Raw genomic sequence first — 19151 nt, 5'->3', positions numbered from 1 at the left:
GTCAAGTTCTACTGGAGACTTAAATGAAACAGCCAAACATGACAGCTACAACTGTTCCTCTACAACCTCCTCACCTTTGTGGGCTCGCAGAAGTCCCTTTCACAGCAGACGCAGGTACAGCAGCACCACATGAACATCACCGTGCAGCCATGGGCAGCCCTGGCGCTGGGCGCTGCCCGGGCGGCGCCGCGGCCACCGGCCGGACCGAGCGCCGGCTGTGCCGCCCCAGCGCCGCTGCCGGACGAGCATGGCTGAGTGCTGGGCCAGGCTGAGCGCTGCTCCTCGGTGGGGAGCTCTGCTCCAGGCTGGGAGCAGGACCAGGACACGGGATTTAAAGCTACAGGGCTTCCCAGGCGCTGTGCAATGCCTGACGCTATTTTTAAAACTATACTTTGAGCCAGAAAAATAGCTCAGGATAACAGACAACCAAATCAAGAGCAGATCAATAGAGTCTAAGTGACACAGCTGTTCCTCAGCAACACAACATAACAGACCTGGGAGAAAAGGCAAAGAAGAATTGACACTGGAGATTCAAAAATGCGCAGGAGGACATAAATCCACCTATAAACTATAAGCTCTAATTATAGCAGTGCTGAAATGCTATTTATTGTTCACTAAACAAAATTTTCCAAGTTTTAGCATGATCTCCTTGAAGGCTGAAGCTCTAATTTTGTCACAGAAGGACTCCAGTACACAACAGAGCCAGCACAGCACTGTTACCACAGCCGACTCTGGGGCATGAAGAAACCTCAGCACCTCCTATCCCCTACCCTCAACTTCTTTGTCAAAGAAAATGTGTTTTACTATCATATTTTGAAGAGGTAAAGCTCATCACCCTGTTTGACAGCTCTGACTCACAGCATCTTATGCCACCCAGCCCCACTCCTTCAGACATATGTGTAAAAAGCCACCCTCATCCCCATGGCTACTTCTCTGCTTGCTCGTCTTTGTCTCACTGATATTCTGTTTGTAGCAAATATCACCACTCACCCAGGACAGAGGCAAGATGATCCAAAGACAAGCCATACATAATCTAAGTTTGGGATCTTCAGAACCATTATATTTAGAGTATGCAAGGTGCTCCCAAGGCTGAAATACCAGGAACCGCCCCACCTGACAGGAATGGAGTGGCCTTTTAGGGGTTCCCCACTGCATGAATACGGCAGTATGTCTGCCACCAGTATCAACACAAGGATTGAACTTTCCCATTTTAATTTATGTCTGTCCCTTTGAGGCTCTGACAGACATCACAGTGCTAGGGTTTGGTAGGTTTGTGATTTTATCAAATAATTTTCTTCACTTGCAGTAATGCGCAGGTAATGTGAAGAAATTCTGCACCGAAATGTTAATTCCTAAAATACAAATTTCAGGAATGTAACAGAGGAGAAATTCCTGACTGACTCAGACCACAGGTAAAGTGGAAGAAAATATTCCTATGTGCAAAATTCAGTTTTCATTAGGAAAAAAAGAGAAGAGGAATTAAACCCCAAAAATGTATTCTGTAAGAACCAAAATTAGAGGAAGAATAGCTGAAAATACACTGTCTCAAATTATATTGGTACGTCAGGTGGCATTTCTGAAAAAGCACTATGATTAAATGGCAAGGGCATTGTACAGGCCATTTAGAACAAACAGGAACTGAGAATGAAAACACTCCACAGGGCAGGAGAGGCAACATCTGATTCATGAAGGAGACAAGCCATGTTGGGGTGGAGATGTTAAATGATACAGCCCTAAAAGCGATTCTGTGGTCATTTCTGTGACGTTAGAGAACAGGACATGAAGGACAATGGATGAGGGAAAAGGCAAGAAGAAGGTGGATCTCACAAGAGTCTGTGGTGCAATTCTGCAGCTGGGTCACCTGCAGTCCCCCATCGCTGACAGGTGCCTGGTGTACCTGGGCCCTGCAGTGGGGAACTGAGGGAGAGCAGGTACCAGCACTGCTGCCAGCAACGCCGCTCCCACCCTGCTCTGCCGCGGCACCGGCTCCCTCAGAGCCACACCTGCCAGTGGGTCCACGCCTTGGGAAGAGCCCAGGAAGCAGCACTGCATTAACCAAGGCCAAGATGTGCACAGAAAGTAAACGAAAACGAAACCACCGCAACCGACCATAGTATCGTGGATTGCAAACTGCAACATAGTGACGTGAAAATGACTGCAAACCCCAGAAACTACAGGAATTCTAATTCAACTGACATTTGCATTACTATTTCTCTGTAGTTATTTTCAGGGTTAAATGGTAAAAGGATTCTAAAAACTTATCAACTTATGGGAGTATTAGATATTGATATTCTCTGACTATTGAGTGCACTGACAAACACATTCAAGCTGTAAAAAGGCTCTTAAACAGAAACACTGGTATTAGTCACTGACCTGTACCAAACAAGGATTCCAGCCCACATCTGCCCCATCTCTGTGATCACCCACTCGTCCAGGGCATGCAGCAGGGTCTCATCACAAACACCCTGACTGTACTGCACAACACTGCGGCGAGCGCCTGACTCCATCCGCTGTGCCGCAGAGCGACAGGGAGCAAGAACCAGGCTAAGAGGCATCCACTCTGTAGCAAGAGTCTAGTGAGAAATCTCTACTAAAAAGCCACTGTCCAGGCTAAATGCAGAAACGGAGTAATTTCTATTCTTGCACAAGTTCAGAGCACACATTGGATTTGGAATCACAATCTAACACAACAGCAAGAAATTTAGAGAAAAAAAGAACAAAGTCTCTTTTTCAAGGAACTGTTTCAAATTCATATGGCAGATTTCCCTCTCAGAAAGCAGCATTTATACTGAGAAGCCTCCAGATGCCCAAGACATTTTTTTGGTGTTAATAACAGCAGATCTGACTTAATAGGGGTGAGAGGGAAGGACGGTGAAATTGCTTGTGCAGAAAGAATGCTATTAGACTTATTTAGGAAGTAGCTGATGTTGGGTACAACACAGTCTGATTCACATGAATTTTACTACTGTTCAGATAAGATCATTTCACCACATAAAGCAATAAAGACATCCATGAAAATAAGCTAATTAGTCTTCAAAATATTATCAGAGAGTCTTCAAAAGTTTTATTGCTACACAGCAATAAAACCAAGCCCAACCTACCAGGCTGAATTTCACTACCAGTAAGAGGACTCTGTCTCAGTCATCCAAAACGAACGCATGCTTTCCTCAGTGAGTTCATATGGCAACAGAGCACTGGTGTCCCATGCTGTAAAAAGGAGGCATATGTACCCACAAAGAAATAAAAATATCACACAAAGAGCATCAACAGGCACTCTTCCATGCAAACAAAACTCAAACAGCTCTGGCATGTTGCAATCCTGCAGCAAGTCTGTGCAGGTCTCACTGCTGCAGGAACTCCTCACCTCCCTTCTGTGACAGCCTGACACAGCAGGAGACAGTGGCCATTGCAGCTGGAGCCAGATGATGGCATCAAGCCTCGGCTACGTGGGGGAAGACAGACATTCCAAGTGCCTCAGCCAAGAACTAAGTCTCCTAATTTGAGCCAGCACTGAGAAGGGCAGGGAAGGGATGGGGCACTAAGCACCCTGCTACAAGGGTTCTCAGTACGGGGATGCAGCCAGGGGCAGCTTGTAGCTTGCTTACATTCTAGAGTATTTATTTCCTGAAGTTACTCAGTAAAACTGGAAAGACGACTAATTGCAGAGGTGGGAGCAAATGAGCTTCAATGGAGGTTAAAAACTTACGGAGATTAGATACTCATATGACTCTTGTAACAAGATGAGAACTCTTTGCAGGACCCCTTAAAACCAAAAGGTTTTGGAAAAAACACAGCAGAGGCTAAATCCATTTATGAGGAAAAGTCTGAATGCTGCCAAATATTAAGTAATGCAGAACATTAAGTGAGAGAGTGAGAAACTAGCAGAAAATTCAAGTTTCAAGTTGCTTTTATTGACTAGAACGTTGCAGAGCCAGTGAAGACTTAATATCCCAATGGCACTCCTGGATCAATAACCTCAGTGATATGAGGCCTCTTGCATAAGGCTTCCTGCTTAATTCTGTGGTGATTAGTAAATTCCTGCACAGTTGCAAGACCCCAGTCACAGATCCCTGGTCTTGATCCATACTAATCCCCAAACTGAAACCCACCAGACTGTTCCCATGCTCACTGCCCAGGACAGGGGCTGAAGCCACCTGAACATTCTGCTGGCATATAAAATTATGAACCTGTGTGTGATTATAAATGCTGCAATAGCGTAATCTTATGAGGTACCATTTGGGCCAGAAGCACTTTAAGCTAATGCATTATTTAACATTTATCTTCTAATTTAGGATCCTAGACTTCAAAGTCACTGCACAGAGCTGGAGTTCCCCTCCTCTATACACACCCATTGGAATAAAGCCAGTTTTGACTATATTTGTCTTTTACAGATTTCCCTCAGAGGATGCTCTGCACACAACTTGCTTTCTTTTTACTAGTCACAGATTCTTGCCCCAGTTTTAATCACCGTAAGAAAAATAGCCTTCCCTTTCTCCACACCTGTTTCCAGAAGTACTCCAAATGTTTCCATTAGCACTCGGAGCAGGGATGGGAGGAAATGAGAGAGAGAAAGGTTAATTCATACTTCTAGCGTCCCATAGCACTGACGTGAAGTGCAGCCATACTGATGGGACTTTTAATTTTCAACTTTTAACCAGTTCAGCACAAAATCACCACTGAGTCTGAAGGAAATGGCACTACGGCAGGCTGAGACCATGCAGCTCAGGACGGGGGTACCAACAAGAGCAGCCCACAGCCAGAGCAGCTGTCACTCGGCAGATGTCCCCAGGGGCCATGCTGGAGAGGGAATGGCTGCATGGATGGGCAGGTCACCCTTCAGGAGGTATCAACACCAAGGACATTTTCCAAGGGCATTCTTGTGCTCACTGCTGCATCAAGTTGACTCACCCACAGTAATAATGAAGGAAATCCAGCTGCTGCCTGCCAGATTGCTACTAGACCAGACCTGCATACATGGTTAAATGATGTCTAGTTAGAAATGGATTTCTCAGTATTTATAACTTAGTCTCTCTCTAGGGGAGACTAAACAGTTTGTCTATTCTGGCTACTCATGTGATGATCCAAAGCCTCACTTTAATCTGTTAGTACTGGTTAAGCTCCACTTTCAAACACAGAATGGAGCTTTAAAGAGTTACATCCAAAGGACATGCAAAATTGCACTAAATTCTGGTCCTGTCTCCTTTCCTTTCCATTTCTCCAGGTACAGGAAAAACTGACAAGTCCAAGATAATTGCCTACACCTCAGTCTGGCACTAGCAGGTGAGGGCTCACCAATGGCTGCTGCTTCATGATCACTAGGATCTGCTTCCAGCCACAAGGGGAAGCAAGGGGAAACAAAGTTAAACTTCAGCAGACCTGAGACCTGCAGCATGGGCTTTAAATCCATGCTTGTTTTGTCCATAAACCACAGTGTTGGTTTTTTTAATAAGCAATGAATTGGTTAATCTGTTAGAAACCTGCATATAAAACATGATCTTCCTCCTTCATGATACATAAAATTAAAAATAAAGACACTTAGCACACTATCCAACATGGCTCTGGTTCAGCAGAAACCACAATCGGGGCAAAATGCCCAGTCTGCATAAAGGATTAAGTTTATCAATAAAGCAACCTAAAAACTTCAGAGTGATGAAATGGAACATTTTCAAGAAGACTTGGTTTGTCATTTCTCCATATTGCTGGCATGAACATCACCACAGTGTTTAATATCTAAGTCTAACTGACACACAATACACACACTCCCCAAAACCCACATTTCTTTTAGTCTTAATGCTCTGTTTTCTCCAATGACAACTTGGGAAGGTACACAGCTGTGGTTGAAATTGCTTTAATTTTCTTCAAACAGAATTTAACTTGCCAGTTTTTAGTTTTGCTGCACATCTGTATGTCAAATTGATTACTTTTGGTTACCATGTAAAGCTTTTTGAGCTACCAAACTTCACCTTCTCACATTTTCATTTTATTAAAGTATTAGAAAAAAAAAAAAACCACAAAAAACCAACCAAAGTTCAAACCCACAAAAAACATCTTACTGTTCAGCAGCTGTCTTGGTGGTTGAGTTTTGCCATTCGGTGACTGAACTCCATTAAAGCATCAACACGCGCGCAGTGACACGCGGAGCGGCTGCGTGCCGGTCACCGCGCCTGCCAACCTGAGTTGTCCTGGTCCCACATGCACAAGGCAGGATCGAAGGTTTTGTTTCTACCTTGCAATAAGCCCAAAGTGTGCAGCAGGCACAGGACATGATGGGCCACTGCAGTTTAGCTGACACAGGCTTGTTTGTTAACTCAATAATAGACCGAGCCTTACGCTCACCTAAGGTGGCTTGGATACACTGAATTTGACCGCTCTCCTCTCAGCATAAAAGTGAAACCTTTTTCCCCTTAACCCATATTTCCTTCAACTGCTGGAATATGAAGAGCAGAAAATCTGATCCTTTCTGGCTTTGTTGGAGAGGTATTGAAGTCCCACATACTTGTAGCTAAGATGACAACACAAGAAAGCTGAATTTTTAAAACCAAAGTATTAGTCATTGAAATAGAGTACATACCATAAACCACCTGAAACCAGATTGACTAAAAACATTTTTTCCTTTTAAACAGATCAGTCAACACGTATCCAGGCATCTTAGTCTGACACTGATAACATCCCCTATAAAAATATAAGAACCCTTCCTTGAAAGCAGCAAAAAATCCAAAAAGCTTATGGTTTTCCTTCTACTCCCAGCTCACCTTTGAATTCTGCCAGTGGCTCTACACACTGGGCTGGCTGCTTTGCAGAGCTCCACAAAAGGCTCCCAAATAAAAAGAAAATAGTTTGAATGCTTTTAGTATTTTCACATTTCGTTGTCCCAACAATGCAGCTCTGTCCTCTGGGAAGGAGCATGCTCAGGCTGAACACAGAGTGTTATTTTGCCCATCCCATGCCCACAGAGCAGCCCGGACGCATGGCACTGCTCCGGCTCTGCAGGGACGCCCGCAGCCCACCCCTGCTGCAGCCCGGGACAGAGCCCATCCCAGCACTGCCAGACCCACACCCGCAGAGCCAAGGCACAGGCGGCACGAGGGGGAAATCATGGAGCTCAACCAGCACTGATGACAGCAGCAATCCCAGCAGGGACTGGATTTCCTCTGCACCAAGGGGAGAGAGCTCCTGGGGTGTTCACCACTATTTCCTTCATGAAACACCCAATTTTAGTTGACCAAAATATTTCCATTGAAATATGCAGGTAGACTTTCAAAGACCAGCATGTTTCTCTCCTGAAAAACAGGGAGTTTCCTAGAATTGTCTTATTGTCCTGATAAAATGCAGCCTTTATATGCTAAAGAGGTCTTAAACACTACTAAAACTTTTCCCAGCCACGTTTCTTCTGCTGCTCATATTCCCTCTTGTTCGCTGAATCTGTACATGGCACTTTCTGACAAATTCCCCACATTCTGTGCTGCTTGGGACAAATTCCAGAAGACTTTGCAGAGGATTCCCATGAGGAAGCCAGACCTCAAAGCTCCCTGGAAGAAATCACTATAACTGGAGAAGCATTAACCATACTCCTGAAACAGACTTCTGGTATTACAAACCTTTTCTAATCACTAAATCATTCAAACCACAGATTCTTTGCATTCATGGGGAGTCTCCCAATGAGCAATTTTTACTGCCACATCCAGAACAGATCAAGCATTTAAAACAAAACCAGCATCTCAGCCGCACAAGTGGGTTTCCTTATTTTAATGTTGAGCACAAGCTGGGCCAGAAACACTGCTTGCTGTGAAACAGAAAAACAGCAGCAGAAAAAACCTAAATCACTCAGATGAGAGGATGGACAGGAGACATTTGATTTCATTCCCTCAGTGTCACAACACAGAGCACCCTGTTGACTGATTTTTTAAAAGCAAACTCCAGCAGCATCAGCAACAGCAAACAGACATGCAGAGCCTGGGTGTTCAAAGGTGACTCAGGGCTCTGCCCAGCAAACCAGCCACATTCACAACCCCAGTACAGCTGAATCCAAGAAAGGAGAAAGCCCCAGGACGTACGGTTCCAGAGGCAGGCAGCGAGTTCTCCATGCTGAGTGTGCGGCGAGGGCAGCAGCAGCACGCAGTGTGAACCCCAGCACCCCTGCACTGGCCAAACACACTGTACCACAGCACTACGCTGGCAGAGCCCAGACCCAGCCCTGCCGGGCTGAGCTCTGCCTGCACAAAGCAGGACCTTGTAACACGACGCTGTAGTGCCCTGGGTGTCTTGGCAGGAGCCCCAAACGCGTATTTGAAAAAGCAACTGCAACCCCGAACAAGCAAGGCATGAACGCGCTGCAAGCAGAGCCACCGAGCCTGCTAAAAATACTTCATCCCTGCCCCTGTAAGGAACCCATCACAAGTGAGAGTCTGAAGAATAATAAAGTTTACTGAAGAATAATAAAGCCAAAAAGCAAAGTAGCTCTGCTGGCAACTGTCTTGGAAGTTTATTTTAAAAAAAACAAGCAAAACCCCAACACACTCTTGAACAGGAAAACACCTTATGTTTTATTTCAAGAGGAATACTGCTGAGTTGAAGGACATGCTTTACACCTCTTCTAGAGCTCTGGGCCAAGGTGCAACCTCAAGATCTCTTCCTCTGCAACCTGCCAGAGGAGATTGTTGAAGCTCCTGTTACAGGTTAAGGAGTCAACTGCAGACAAATCCAACCCTGCGCTGAAGAGGGCACAGACACCTTGTACACTGTGCAGTCCCGTGTGAGATAGATGAATACCTGTCACTTGGCTGGTATCCTGCAGTAGGTGCCCTGTACCGGTCAGGAACCAGAGAAAAACAAAAGGAGCTGTCAGACTGGAAAGAGCTAAAAAACACACTGCACCTCCTCCATCCCTCCAGCAGGACAGACCCGAGGCTCTCCCAGGGAGCAGGAGGAAATCACATGCAGAGCCACAAAGCACAAGGTGCTGAACAGATCCCAAGCAAGATCTGGGGAAAACACTGTAAGATGAGGCTTATATTTCATGCCTTTAGTAAGCACAGCAAACAGATCCTGTTATGTTTTGAGAACCATTGCGTGATGGTCTAGACAATGTATTCTTCTGGGGAAGAAGCGAGAGAATGTCCTCTCACAGCGTACTGCCTTGCAGATAGACAACTGTGTTCACCATCTATTCATAACAAATCTAGCCTCAAAAAGAAAGTTAAAGGCATGTGAATTTATTCACTGAGCATGTTTTCACACAGATTGTGTTCTGTTAATTACTAATCAGCCTGGCTGGCTCTACCGTGGTCATTCAAGAAATGCAGAGGTAAAAACCAAGTCTAAGGGACACTCGGCTGCATTTCCCTCGTGGTTCCTAGGTCACAAACACAGAAAAGCTACATGAGTATACTTTCTGGATCTGTAATAACTATCTGCTTAGTAGCAATCTACCCTGATTATGACGGTGCTGTTTTAGGGGCGCCGTCACATGCTGCTCTGTCACATGCTGTCCCAAGGGTGGCTCACCAGGATGCACTCCCCAACACCAATCTACCAACTGCTCCCACTGCCGAGTCTTACATCCACCTAGTAGCCCTACAAAATAGCAACATCTGCAAAGGCCTTCTTTAAAGACAGGACAATGAAAAAGGTGCAAGAACTGCAGAAATACTTCAAAAAACTGATAACAACAAGAGATGGTTTTAAAAAGGACAAATCTTGTACTCCTCCTTCTGCCCTCCCCCAAAGCTAAAACATGAGCTCGGTTTTCTGACTTCACTGCTACCTCACTTGGGCTTACAGTTTGGGGAAACAAATGCACTTCCAGTTTAGGTAGTGAGCATACCTTTTGTTCTGACAGCAGCCCCTGTCAGCTGATCAGTAACTATTACTTTTTAGAGGGAACCTTCTCCTATCTTCTTACTCAGCAAGAGCACAGGTAGTTCCAGGACTCACATGCTCTAAATCCATACTTGGAGTGTGAACCTTTGCAGAAGTCACCATAGTGGACAGCTTGCTGATAACCCTACAATGCATCAGAATTATCACATTATTTCTTCCCTTCACACTGTTTTAAGCTTTTATTCTGCTGAATATTTGGAAGGCAAGTCCTTTCTTGTGACCACCACTTGTTTTTTTCCTTCACTAAAATTTAAAATTTTCACCTGTCTCAGTCTAGGTTAACTCAAAGCAATTTCTAAAAAAAATGGTAAAAATCATTTCAGGAGGCTCTGGTCGAACTCAGGTTGGTACATTTCTAAGGTTTACTGTAATAATGCATTGATTCCCAAGACATATTCTTTCATTCTTAGTCTCAACTCACCACACAGGCCCTGCCTAATATTTGGTCTTGATGACCACTCAGGTGGATGGCGAGATCCCACCTGGGTCACAGCGAGGCCACACAGATTGGGTCACCTCCCCAAATCACCATTAAACAGCATTCACAGCTGCAGAGTGCCAGACCACCACCAGCCTGGCTGGGATGCCAGTCACTAACTGCCCACCAGGACAGCATGCTGCCAAAACCCCACCTGCACCAAGGACTGCTCCCTGTGCACACAAACGCCCTCTGCACGGGCTGCTCCAAAAGGCTTGGTGGCTGCCTGGCAGTGCCATGGACATAACCCAAAATAACTAACACACAAGAGTGGGGCAAGAGTAAAATTTGTTGCTATGGCAATTAGCTTCCATTCCTTCTAATCAATATCTTAGAAACAAATGGCAAAGGCAGGGTCTTCCTTGGCCCATGGCTGCTCCTTCCCCCCAAGCAGCACCTTTCCAGCCGTCCCAGCTCTGTATATCACTGTCCTGCTTACAGCTGCTGCCAGAGCCATTCCCTGAGCTTTCAGTAACACCACCCAAGGTAAGTGAACAGTTCCAGTAGAGCATGTTTCACTAACCCAGCTCACTGGAACTAGTGTTTGGCAGCTAAAGAGTACAGGAGGAGTTATATAGCAAATCCCACCAAAAGCACCATCTCTCTTTTCCAGCTGTGCAATCCCTGGCATTGATCTCACAGAGGGAATCACACATGAACACAGCAGGAACATACTGACAGGCAGCGCTCACTGTGCTGCCTTCTCTGTCCTGACTGCTTCACAACTCTCCCCATCCCAAAACCTGGTATCAAAGTAGGCAATAAAACTTTTCCAAAAGTACCTAGTTGTTTTCTGCTTCCTGACTGGAGTATTCCTGCACATTTTTAATGACAATTGTCATTGGTTAGCTGAAAAGAGCTGTTGTAAGACAGCAAAGAGTACCCACAGAGGGCAACACATAAACCTCACCCAGAAGACAGTCCAGAGCAGTGCATGAAAATATCCCCTCATAAGCAACTCAGCCGAATAATTGCTGAAAAGTGTCTCAAGTTGTTAAAAATAGAAGCAATTTCTGCACTGACAGATGGAGTTTCAGTCAAAATATCCACTGAGCCACTTGAGTAATTAAGTGTTCCTTCACCATGGCATAACAAAGTAGCTAAATCAATTTACTGCCCTTTCTGAAAAATGGGATAGAAATACTGTTTGATAATTTTTCAGCGAAGAAATGAACAACAATAAGGTTTACAGCACTGAGCAGCAAGCCTCTAGCTGAAATGCTGCCAAGTCATCAACACCATTCTCTTCATACACAGAATTTAATCTCTCAGGTAATTACCTCCTGGAACAGAAAAGTAATTTAATCTAGAAATTTGGTTTACTTAGGGGAAAGTAGCTAGAACTCTGGATCAGGAATCCTCAGTGACCAGAAAGACTGAGTTAGACAGAGGGAAAGTGGGCAGCTGATGGACAGTGAGGTTTTTAAAAAAGTATTTGTACAGTTTTTGAACAGCTATATGTAAAATTCAGTCTTCATGATAATACAAACCCTGTATTATTGCCCAAACTGCTTATACTTCATAGGGTCAAGTTTTTCGTTTCAACTCTTCTTAGCATTTCATAGAATCACAGAATGGTTTGGGTTAAACTGCATATTAAAGACCATCTAGTCCCAACCCCCCACCAGGGGCAGCTTCTCTGGCCAACATGTGCCAGGTCCTTATCACCCTCACAGTCAAGAATTTCTTCCCCAGTTCCCATCTAACCCTGTTCTCTGTCAGTGTGTAGCCATTCCTTCTTGTCCTGTCACTTCATTCCCTTGTCCAAAGCCCCTCTCCAGCTCTCTTGGAGCCCCTTTAGGCACTGAAAGGCTGCCCTTCAACACATCTTAATAACCTTAAACACTTTTTCTCTCTAAACTTGAAGTTATTTAATGTCAAATTTCCCTTTACTTTGCTAAAACTATTAATTTTGTAAGTTAAAAAAAATACAAGGTCATATTCCAGATGGATGAATTAACAAAAACATTTTGTAACAAACACTGTAAATGGAAACCTGGCCATGCTGGGCCAGGACATGAGCAGGTAAGAGGAGGATGATCACTGAGCCATGTCCAAGCGTACTAAAAATTTTCCATGGGATGAACTGTGACAAGAATTCAGGCACGACTTCTAGAAACTACAGAACAGCCTGAGCAGCCAGGCTGAGTGCACTGCAGCACATGTGTGCTGGCAAACACTATAAAGCCCTGGCACTGCAAAGCTGCACAAACTCCACCTAGTGCTCATCCCATCCACATCAGTCAGAGCTTCTCAGGTTCTGCACAGAGCAGCAGACAAGCAGCTCAACTGGCACTCGGCTCTCTCTTGTCCCCAGCTTCCCCCAGGCTCACTAACCAGCCTCACCAGCAGGAGAGGCACATCATCATCCCAGACCCAAGCAGCCAGGGCCCATGGGAACGGTAGCAGCAGGTAAAGCCAAGCTCCTTGGCCTCTGCTGGAGCATGCAGTCCCAGGTAACCCAGCCCCATCCAGCTGTCAGCATGAACCTGAACACGGCCCCATGAGCACTTCTGCAGCGTGCCAGGTAATGGGCCCCAAAACCCACACAGACATAGGGCAACAGCAGCAAAGCGCCACACACGGATTGCACAGTACCTAGTGCAGGCACTGCCTTAGTTAAAAGCAGAACAGCATTAAAGTTTATCCCTTCCATTACCCTGTTTCCACCAATATATACATTTAACCTGGATTCTGAAAGGATACAATTTCAATATTTATCGGTTAACAATAAACATTTGGCTGACTAAATTCCAACAGCTCTCCAGTGACACCTGCAGCAAGGTCCACTCTCTGCATTTCTGAGCAGTAGCAGCAAGTTCCGTATTTCCCAAATTTTTTCAATATTAGGATAACATGAAACCTAGCACAGTCCTGACTTCCAAATATCTAACAAAATAATTAAGTCTAGGCTCATGTAAAAGGATCCTCTTTGAATCTTCACAGTTCTCCTGCCTCCATCAATACAGAAGGATGATAAACCCACTGGCACAGGCTGTCAGTGAACTGCTAAAGTTGACCTACTGTCCCTCCCAGTTACCCACAGTTTTCCCCACACAATGAATGAAGCATTGTCAGGTTGCTGTAAGGTGAGCAAGTCAGCTCCCTCCACTTTGGGAACACTGAGCAAATATGACTGAAAGAACAGACAAATCCCACCTTTGAACAACCAAAATCCTGTGAATGAAACTTCAACCTCGTCTCTGCTCAAGCACAGCTGTTCACAATTAATCTCTGATAAGAATTATTTTGGAGGCCATTGTCACATTCTTTGTCACAAGAGGGAGACCCAAACTGGATATCATGTAAATGTTGAAAACTAATTCCTCTTGCACCATTATTTCATTTCCCCTGAACTTCCAAGGCCCTCCACCAGCATAAGGGCTTTTCTGTCCCTTCTGGAAAGGACCTAGTTTACAGGTGCACTTTTATCACTGACTGTCACATCCAGAACAAAAAGACTTGCAAAATGAGAGCAAACTTTTCTTGTCCCTGAAGAAATACTGGCTGAGGAAACAGCCAACTGGTTTGTCACAAGGAATTGAGGGGGAAGGGGCAAATTCTACACAAGCCAAAATCTCCACAAAGAACCCCTAAAGGTAACGAATTCAGAGTAAAGATGCCAACACTTGTAATGCTTCTTTTGATCCCTGATGGGAGGAAATTCCAATTGTTACTGCCATCCAGCCACATGTAAGCATCTATTACAAAGTATGATGATCTTCTGTAAACTGCCATAAACTGCAGAATTTCATTATTACAAGGAAAGATGCATTTATGTAAGCTACAGCCTTACACATTGTAAGTCTATTTGGCAATGAGCCATTACATGCAATTTGCCAGACCCCCAGCTGGCGTGGATAGGGCTGATTCTCTGGATTATTAGTAATGCTTTCTTCACAAAGAGAAGTTCCCAAATCCTACCTCTAACATCTCTGCAGGTGTAGTTTTAAGACCCTGTTAATTACCAATGTGAAAGATGCTTCAAGTCTATTCTACTTCCTCACTGTCATGCATTCATGGAGCTGTTACACTGACACAGAACAAACTCCTCAGGAAACCTGATATTCCACGTTGTTCAATCAGAGCACTAGAAGCCCATTTTCCTTCCGTAAGATGAATGTAGTATCTCTGTAACACTCTCCCACACATTCCTCTGAGCAAAATGATACAGTGGAAGCTTCTTGAAAACCCACTCTACCTAGAAAAGTTCACAGCATTTCTAGTCACTCATTCCAAACCAGCACAGCCAGCAATGCTTAGAGACCTGTTTGCACATTGCCACCTCTCAGCTTCGTGTAGACAAGCCTTTTGCCCTGTACAGCATGCAAGATATCTGCAGGAACAGATTCAAACCCAAGTAACGTGAGGAGCAATACACTGCAATGCTCCAGCTGGCTTGTGTATAACAGGGCACTCAAATGGCCAAAACAAGCCAACCTAACGCTACCTTTCCCTTAGAAGCAACAGGAAAATTCTGAATAACTGCCCTTGCACTGACTGGGAGAAGTTCATCCCCTGCATGACCCAAGGGAGGGCACACACCTGAGTTATGGTGATGTGTGCCTGGGACAGAATTGCAGCACACCACAAAGGCTGCAGTGAGAGTGAGCAGCCTTCTATCAGATGCCCCCAGCAGTAAATTGCATCACGTCCATCAAGAGAAAAAGGTTAATTTAAAGGTAATCCATGGAGTTACCAATGTGGTAACAAATATGTCCTTGTAGCTCAGATGGTCTCATTACATCCAACTACCCCACTGGCCTTATTCAGTCACGAGTACAACAATGCCATTCCAGTTCCACGAGCAGGGCAAATTTGAAGAGCCACAGGGAAACTGCATGCCTGCTGCTCTGTTAAACACGAGAATCATGCTGATGCATAAAATTTCCAAATCTTCCTTTTACTTCTAACTTTTCCTCACTATTAAGTGTTAGGCAAGCCACACCAGGTACCTCTCCAAGGACAGTTTTACCGAGAACTCCATGATAGCTATTACTTGGCAGTGAACAGATACACTCTATCCTGTTGTATCTGCCCGACACCACGGGCAACTCAAGAGCTAAGAGACCGGAGGAAGCTGGAGCAACACTCCAGGAAGAGGTTTCTTTACTGTGTCAGTGACAGGAGAAATGCAGCCTGTGCTGTCAAACACAGTCACCCCCGTCACCTTCACACAGGCGAGCTTCTTTTAGCTCAGCTATTCCCGCGCTATTTCAACATAACACGCTGAAGTTCCTCTCCCATAAATAACACACACCAATGGCAACACAGAGACAGTTCAGATGCTGATAAATCCAGATTGTTGAGATTGCTTGAGATCAAAAGAGTTTGGCCTGAAATTATTAATATTTTATTATGCTGGTTAAATGAATGGAGTATCAATCACAGTTCACAAAAATAACTTCTTTTTTGGTTTTTTCCTTCTTTAAATGGAACTTAACTACTTGGCTCACTGGAATCTTTTCCAGGAAAGGAGTACCTTTTGAAAAAGAGAATGCATGATAACTTAGGAAAACATCCTCAAATACAGTTCAATTTTTCTCCATTATTCTCCTTTCATAAACCCAGCTAAAACATCTGAACAAATTCAAGTTGTGTAACAGGTGGGTTCAGTTTTGTGCTATCACCCCAACAGTGACGGATTTCTCCAAACGCAACACCTCAGCAACTGCACTTCTTGAGATCTTGGGTGACAGTACTGCAGGGCATCCAAGGACTTCCGAACAGTACAAGATAGAGAGCAGTTTGAACCAAAATACTCTGAAAACACCTTGGATACTTAAGAAGGAAGGGAAAACATGAAAAAAGAAAAAAAAAAAAAAAAAAGAAAGAAAAGAAAAAGGCATGGAGACCTCCCACAGAACCAGAAGATGACAAAGTGAACAAACCAAATTTGGCCAGGGGAAACTGGTTATCAAATGCAAACAAACATTTCATAAACTAAGATACAGTTAAGTGCTTATACAGCCCTTTCCAGAATAGTATTTTAAAACTAGATAGCCATTATGTAAATAAGAGAAAGGCATTAACCTCATTCATAGGAGGAAGATGGAGACTGGGAAAGCTGAAATTATTTTATGGAAGCCAGGCAGTGCAAATAGCCCCATGGAAAACCAGATCTTGGAGATTAAAGCCTGGATCATGAGGCCATATTTCTCCTTCCTGCATGAAGTCCTGCTTTTTTTTTGCTCAAGTTTTATAAGCACTGGTGGCAGCATTTTTCAGTTTGCAGCTCTCAAATCTTCAACGTCCCATTCTATTTGAAGCCTCCACCATTAAATGTGGTTAGAAACTGCAATTTTGACCTTGCAGCTGCATAACACAGGCATACCATATGATAATGCCCAATTTCATACAAGAAGTGGACATACCCTGGGAGCAGGTGCTCCAGGTCCTACAAAAGGATTTGCCAACTCTGGAGTGTAAGTCACCATCCATAAAAGATCCAAGGTTTTCACAGAATAAATACTAATAAAGTTATAGTTTATTTTTATACAGTCTGGCAGTCATTGCATTTCAGCTGATAAAGGTATCAGCAAAATCATACATATTTTCTATGCTTTCCTTCATTTCCCTCTCTTCCACCAAGGACTCCAACACACAGGGACTTCCCAGTCCCATCTAAAACACAGTGAGGAGACAGGGAGATGCAGTTCTCATCCTACATCCAAACTGAGATAAACATAATGCCTTCCAATTGTTCACACAACTACGCCTTTTGTTTTGGTAAACACAGACCAAGCTCTCATTTTCTCCTTCAGTTCACCATACTATAAGAGTTGTGCAACTTTTACAATTAAAACAGAGAAGTCAAGAATATGTCAGGGCCAGACAATTGTATAAAGTAGGTTTGACACAATCAGAACTAATGCAGTGCAAGACACAATTGTGTCAGACAACACAAAAATGGACAGAGCCAGAAAAACAAATTGAAAATAGTTCTCCTATAGTAAAAAATCAGTGAAAACATTTTTCAAATCACCCTGCCCACCTAGAAAAACAAGGATTAAAATGGAGTTATCCAAATGAGTTCATTTTAAACTATTTTGGCTGCCCTACATAAATAAAGCTTAGATACAAAATTCATTACTAACTAGATCAAGTCTCTTTTGAGGGGAAGATTAAACTCCAAAGTGTCTGTGGAGACTTCTAGTGCTTGCAGACACAGCTTGACACGTAAAAAGGCAAACCCTTAAAAGATGCAAGTTTCACTTTTCCCTGAAATGGCCACATCAAGATGAAGAGGTGATAAAAAAAAATTACAAATTAATTAGAAAGACACCACATTATTGCAAAGCTGTAGCTTTTCCCAAGACAGTTTGCAGGATGTGAATTCTGACCCATTTTAAATGCTGATGACAGCATTTCAGAATTCTGATGACTGCATTTTAAAACCTTTACAAATACACAGAAGAGGGCGGGAGGGACGGAGAAGAACAGCTTAAATGTAAAGTGAAAGATCAGCTTGCCTTCTAAGAGTCCAATACTGTAACTCCTAGGTCCAGAGTCAATTCCGCTCACTGGGAATGGTGTGCAAACGGTGTACCAACAGGGCTGGGCTGGCAGCTCTAGAACCATTCGTACCTGCAGCGTCCTACACAGGCTCACTTTTATTCATGGATGGATTTTTTCCAAATGTTTTTCCAACTACATGCATTAGATTCAGTGACAATCTGCAAGAATGCTTGGATTAACTATTCTCTCTCTTAAGGCAGCTTCCTGAAAGGAATTCGAACACTTTCAATTACTAAACAGCAAAACCTGTACACGGCAGCCCCTTTGTTCTGAAGCCCCGTGTTGCCAGTGAGCGTTACTGAGCCTGCACAGGACAGGGCATGCTCCCCCGTCCCTGCAGTTATGTCGCTGGGGCGGCTCACACTGCTAAGGTCCTTCTGCTCAGGACAAAGCGCACGTGTGAGCGCTCTCACAGGCACCTCTCGGGCACACCCGTTAGTTCCGCTGCCCCCTCCCGCGCAGCCCTGGCCCAGCACCGCTGCGGTATCAGCGGCCCCGGCGGACCCCCGCCCGCCCGAGCCTTTGTGTCCGCGCCGGCGCGAACAAAGGCGGAGGGGCTCCTCGCCCGGGCGCGGCTCTGCGGGGACCCGCGGCTCGCACCCACCTTCGAGAGCTGCCTGCGCAGGCTGAAGCGCTGCACCATGGTCCGCCGCGGGGCCGGGCAGCGCGGGGCGCGGCGGGCGAGGGGCGGCAGCCGGCGGCGCTCAGCGGGGGCTGCGCATCCTCGGGCGCCGGGGCCGGCACCGCGTCCTGGCCCAGCGCTGCCCCGAGGAGCCCGGCGCTGGGCCGGGCCAGGCTGGGCCGGGCAGGAAAGGACAGGGCAGTGCGGGGCGCGGCGCTCCCGCCTGCCGCTGCGGGGGGCGGGTACAGCCACACCCGGCACCGCCCCGGCACCGCCCCGGCACCGCCACGCACCGCCCCGGCACCGTCACGCACCGCCCCGGCACCGCCCCGGCACCGCCCCGGCACCGCCCCGGCACCGCCACGCACCGCCCCGGCACCGCCACGCACCGCCCCGGCACCGCCCCGGCACCGCCCGGCTCCGGCGAGCGCTGCGCCCGCCCCGGGTTCCCCCGAAGGCCGAGCCCGTCCCAGCGCCCCCGCCGAGCCACACCGGACGAGGGCCCCGCGCAGCTCCCGCTGCCTTCGCACACTGTAGCACGGGAGAGTCAACTCTGCCCCGGGAATCAGCACAGAAGACCCCGTTGCAATCACTAGAAAATAATTCAAGAAAGTATTTCTCCCTCCCTGCCATAAATATGCAATAAAGACGTGT

At 45.6% G+C, this 19151-nt stretch overlaps 1 protein-coding gene across 7 annotated transcripts in view; it reads right to left on the bottom strand.

Annotated features, from left to right (window-relative positions):
* The window catches only part of TMCC1 (transmembrane and coiled-coil domain family 1), a 72212-nt gene that overhangs the window by 23327 nt on the left and 29734 nt on the right, over positions 1-19151 (bottom strand). Inside the window, exon 1 of one of the 7 annotated variants that reach the window (XM_038148842.1) lies at positions 8055-18675. The exons of 5 other annotated variants lie outside the window; for them this stretch is intronic. In XM_038148842.1, coding sequence (XP_038004770.1) covers positions 8055-8084 — 30 coding nt within the window. In that variant the 5' untranslated portion in view covers positions 8085-18675. Of the gene's footprint in view, positions 1-74; positions 8029-8054; positions 18676-19151 lie in introns of those variants that run through there. One more of the 7 variants, XM_038148840.1, reaches the window with a different exon arrangement.

This window comes from Motacilla alba, chromosome 12 (assembly GCF_015832195.1).
Source record: "Motacilla alba alba isolate MOTALB_02 chromosome 12, Motacilla_alba_V1.0_pri, whole genome shotgun sequence".
Classification (NCBI taxonomy): Eukaryota; Metazoa; Chordata; class Aves; order Passeriformes; family Motacillidae; genus Motacilla; species Motacilla alba.
This window is presented reverse-complemented; position numbering and strand designations above follow the sequence as displayed.